Genomic DNA, 4537 nt, shown 5'->3' with positions numbered 1-4537 from the left:
CTTTTTTTGCATCATTTGTGAAGATTGAAAGCTTCAGTCCCCATTTATTGTAATTGCACAGAAAATATCGATCAGCACAGAATGTGTCCTTTTTGTGTTTCACTGAAGAAAGTCAAAGTGGTTTAACGACGTGAGGGTGAGTAAATAATGACTGAATTTTTATATTTGGGTGATGTAGTGCAATATGCCTGTGTGAATACGAGAAATGGTAAAGTATTCCTTTCACAATTAATCTTTTTAGATGGTGTTTCTGGCACACGTTTGAAGGAGAGGTCTTTAGTCATTTTGTGTGTGGTTAATTATTAATGTTATATACAAGTCATGCATACTAATTATGAGTGCCATATTACACTGAATTTAGAAAAAGATGGACTAGAAGAAGTGGAAAACTGTTTGAGAGAAATGCAGTATGCATGTTTTTTTTTGGACACATCTCTGCTTTTCACCTCAGCTGTGATTAATGCAGCATGTGGCATTGCTGGAAGCTTTAGATAATGATGGAGGCTGTGCACCTTATGTTCAGTACACACGCTATTGTGACCGCCTGTAACCTGTCAGTATTTCACAGTCCACTCAATCACTAAAAGAGAGTTCACAAATAGAAAAAAGTGCATATCTTGCTGCTCAATGGAAGAAGAAAAAAATAGAGAGAGAAATAAAGTGATTTGGTTTCCACAGCTCACAACATTCAGATGAAACGTTGTGATCAGAATTGTCAATAATGGCAATAACTCTTCCTTTATTCCTTTCTTTAAATATCAGAATTTCCTTCAGAGGCTTATATATATATATTATATATTTAATATATATATATAATATATGCATTGCTTTCAAGTTTTATAATTCAGAAAAAAAGGAGGCTATTTGTGAAAGTGCAGCACATCCTAGTGGATTTAGAGGAACTCAACTCACTTTTGGCTTTGTAGTATCTACACACCAACAAAACAATATATCTTTTGTTGTCTTTAATCAATATATAAATCCACATACATGAAATAAAACACATAGTTTGATAAAGTAACAAAAATGCAAGTACAAATTTTTCCAAAAACATAATAGGGTTGCAAACAATTGGAACAATCCTCATTTTCTACAAAGAAAAGGACCTTTCTTTGTACAATTTTGTTTGAATAGGCTTTGATTAAAAAGCTAAAAGATAACAATTAATTACATATAGACATATTTGCAAAGATACCATATTCAATGAATTTTCTCAGTTGGCAGTAGATGCAAAGACATTTCATACTGGCAGAAAATTAAGACTAGTGGAATTTATGTCTGTGCAATTAATGTATAGTGTTTTCTAGCATTCTGACCAATAAACGCATATAAAGTAGAATTGAATTGCTCTGAAATGTTTTGATTATTAAAAGAAATTGGAGCTGTGAAATGTTTGGTTAGAGTTTGGAACAGGTTTAAATGTTTGGAACAGTTTAGCTCTGTTCGTTAATGTAACTTTGTATAGGCAGACTCATTAGCGGCCAGGCTACAGGGTGCAGTGATACGTAATTAACTCATATGACCTGCAGTGAACTTGATCATTTCTTCAGTTGCACTCTGAAAGAGAATCCGTTTATTAGCTTCCTCCATATATGAGGTAGGTACGAGTGGGTTGAGTATGGACCAATGATTGTCAAGAAAACTGAAGTTTCTGCCAAAGCATTACTCCAATCACATTTAAATGCATCTCCAATTTGCTTGACAACTTGAAGGTATAGCTAAAAATGATACTTTTTTCAGCATCCTGTTTCACATGATAAAATATTCCTATAACCGTGCATAAAAGGGCTTTGATGAGGTTTCTAAATCATAATGTGCTCTTCCTGTCAAAATAGTAATTAAAGAACAATCAAACGGCACTCCAAAAATCAAATTTGAAAGGGGCTCATTGTAACAGCTTTAACATTTTTATTTCAAATTCAGTTTCATCAGCAACCGCAGGGTGCAGAGAGCAATGTCCTGTATTATTTATTTCCCCTTTGATTTGCAACTCCAGCACACACTATAAGATTTTTAGACTACAGTTCTCTTCACTGAGGTCTGGCCCATCCATCAGATAATGTAATTTCCATTAGTTGGACAGATGAGTGTGCGTTCTTAGGTTCCAGTGTGCTTGAGTGGTCCTGAGACGTCCAATTAATTGTGACACCCAGTGTCCCCTTTTATTCTGACCATTAAGATCTGTGTTGAGGGGAACCATGCTGAGTCCAATCCAGATTCGAGAACATACAAACATTTGGCTACAGTTTTGACAAACAAATCTACACATTTTAAGTGTATCAACACAATTTCAGACTACTTAAGAGTCTAGGGGCTAAAATGAAAACAGTGCAGGCTTATCAGCGTGAATGGTGTACCTACTATTAGTAATCAGAAAAGCACAGTGTCGGGCTCTGGGTTTGGGAATGATGTGAAGCTCTTCCGAATCTCATGAGCAAGGAGTGATTCTTGCTCACAGTGAGGAGGAAGAATACTGGGAAGTTCAAAGAGTGGAACAGATTCCGTCGGAAAACCAGCCAGAGGGTAGAGACCTTGGGTCAAAAAGACAATGGATATGAATGAAACTAGAAAGAGCAAACTGCCTTGAATGCATTTAAGTTCAGATTTTTTGAACTGGTCTTCATAATTTGACTTTCACAGTCAAAAAGAGCTGCATTATTTCCAAGGTACAGTAATGCTGTATTATATTATTTTTCCTTATATTTCCTTATATTATATTATTGGGATTAGCATTCATATACCATTGTATTTGCATGGTACACCAAGGTATGTTAAAGAACACCATGGTAGTGCCATGGTACATGCCGACAAAACCATGGTATTGCCAATGTAACATGTCTAACAAAAATGTAGTTAGTGAAGGAACAACTTTTTGCTGAGTTACAAAATACAAAGCAAGCATTTCTCTTACTTTTTTGTTTCAGGTCTAAATCTGGCCTTCCATCATCTTTGGTAGTTCTGCCCAGCTTCCCTTGACCTTGATCTTGAAGATCTCTTCGTAGACCTGCCTTGCTCATTGACACTTTGGGGTCCACAGGATGCATTTGGACGTAAGTAGAGTCCCACTCATAAATCTCATCCACAGAGCCTCTTCTAGACCTAAAGTCAGAAGATAAAGTAATGTGTGATGTCGTTGAGTCTAATGTGACACATGGATTCCCTTACATAAATCCACAGGGGCATTGGGACATGTATATGGTACCATGTCAAAAAAACATATTATTACTATTGAACCCCCCCCCCCCCCCCCATGGTATTACCATGGTCTTGTGTTCAAAAAAACTTTTATCATTGCAGATGCCCATGGTACTTTTTGTAAGAGAATTAACCATAATAATCTATTTAAATCCTTCAAAACCACTTTTAAGATAAATATATAAAGAAAGACAAAGAAAAGCCAGTATTACCTTTCAGGCCCCTGTAGAGCTGCCTCATCTCTGTCACTGTCCTCTGTGGTCTCTGGTGAGCTGGTGAGAGGGGGGCTGAGAGAAAACTGCCTGCTGTTAGGGGCATCCATGCTGCCTCTGCCACTGCTTTGGCTTGCATAACTTCTATAACTCCCCTCCGTCTCTGAACTCTTCCTGTATCTGTTAATTTCCACATCCATCTCCTGCCCATTTAAAACTTCCTCCCCTCTTTCCACCTCTTGGCTCTGGCTCTGTCTTCCAGATGGCAAGCCTGACAGAGAGGGGCCATAAGACAGAGGCCAGCTAGAATCCCCTGGAGATAATAAAGCAGGATGGGTGCTATGTCCTGACACTAGGTTTTTGCTGGATTGTAAATCATTGATTGAGTCATCATGGGATTTAGAGGCCTGAAGATGGTGATCTTGCGTTTGACTTTCTGAAGGTACAGATGAATCTGTTTGCAATTTGGGACTACTTTTAGGCTTATCTGCCACAGAGTTGGGACTGCACGGAAAGGGGGACATTGTAGAATCTCGACTAAGTGTCAGGGAATGTACCCAGGCATCAGGGGTCAAAAAATGGTCCTTGAATAATTTAGAGTCTAAACTATGCATACTCTTGTGCCGATTCCAATTGTTTGGCCCAGGACTCTTTGTCTTCCTTGGCATTGTTCCAGAGACATTCATTGTAGATACAGTTTTGCTTGACCAATTGTTCAACTTCTCCTGTTTTCTTGTTCTCACATGTCCTGACTCTTCTGATCTGTCCTTTTCAAGGTCTGATAACTTGGGTCTCTCATAGTCTAGAGTCTCATAACTGTGGTCCATGCCCAGTATAGACCTTGAATATGGAGACTGGCTCTTAAGATCAGGTCCATCCACACTCATCTCTGAATAATCAGTAATTGGAATAATCTGTCTAGTGCTTCTTTCTATGGCCTGCTCCTGCTGATCATCTAAGGATGAACAAAAATATGTGTCAAAATATTGTTGACTTCTGCTAGAGGTCCTATGTTCTACAGCAGTTTGGGTCTTTTCCAAATTGTAGTTTAGGGGTTCATCCTTTACACGACCAAAACTTGAATCAACAGGCGTCCTGCTTCGTCTTCGGTCCCATGTTTGGGATTTTTG

At 38.2% G+C, this 4537-nt stretch overlaps 1 protein-coding gene across 1 annotated transcript; it reads right to left on the bottom strand.

Annotated features, from left to right (window-relative positions):
- Window positions 1-967: 967 nt before the first annotated feature.
- igsf9a (immunoglobulin superfamily, member 9a) lies at window positions 968-4002 on the bottom strand. The gene is made up of 3 exons (XM_081354166.1): window positions 3408-4002; window positions 2912-3099; window positions 968-2531 (listed from the first exon to the last, which is right to left on the bottom strand). Exons 1-3 carry the CDS (start codon window positions 3929-3931, stop codon window positions 2371-2373), a joined length of 873 nt encoding a protein of 290 aa, XP_081210292.1. The 5' UTR covers window positions 3932-4002; the 3' UTR covers window positions 968-2370.
- Window positions 4003-4537: the final 535 nt, after the last annotated feature.

This window comes from Scardinius erythrophthalmus (assembly GCF_964197995.2).
Source record: "Scardinius erythrophthalmus genome assembly, chromosome: 23".
Lineage (NCBI taxonomy): Eukaryota > Metazoa > Chordata > Actinopteri > Cypriniformes > Leuciscidae > Scardinius > Scardinius erythrophthalmus.
The sequence above is the reverse complement of the archived record's forward strand: the minus strand, read 5'-3'. Positions and strand labels throughout refer to the sequence as shown.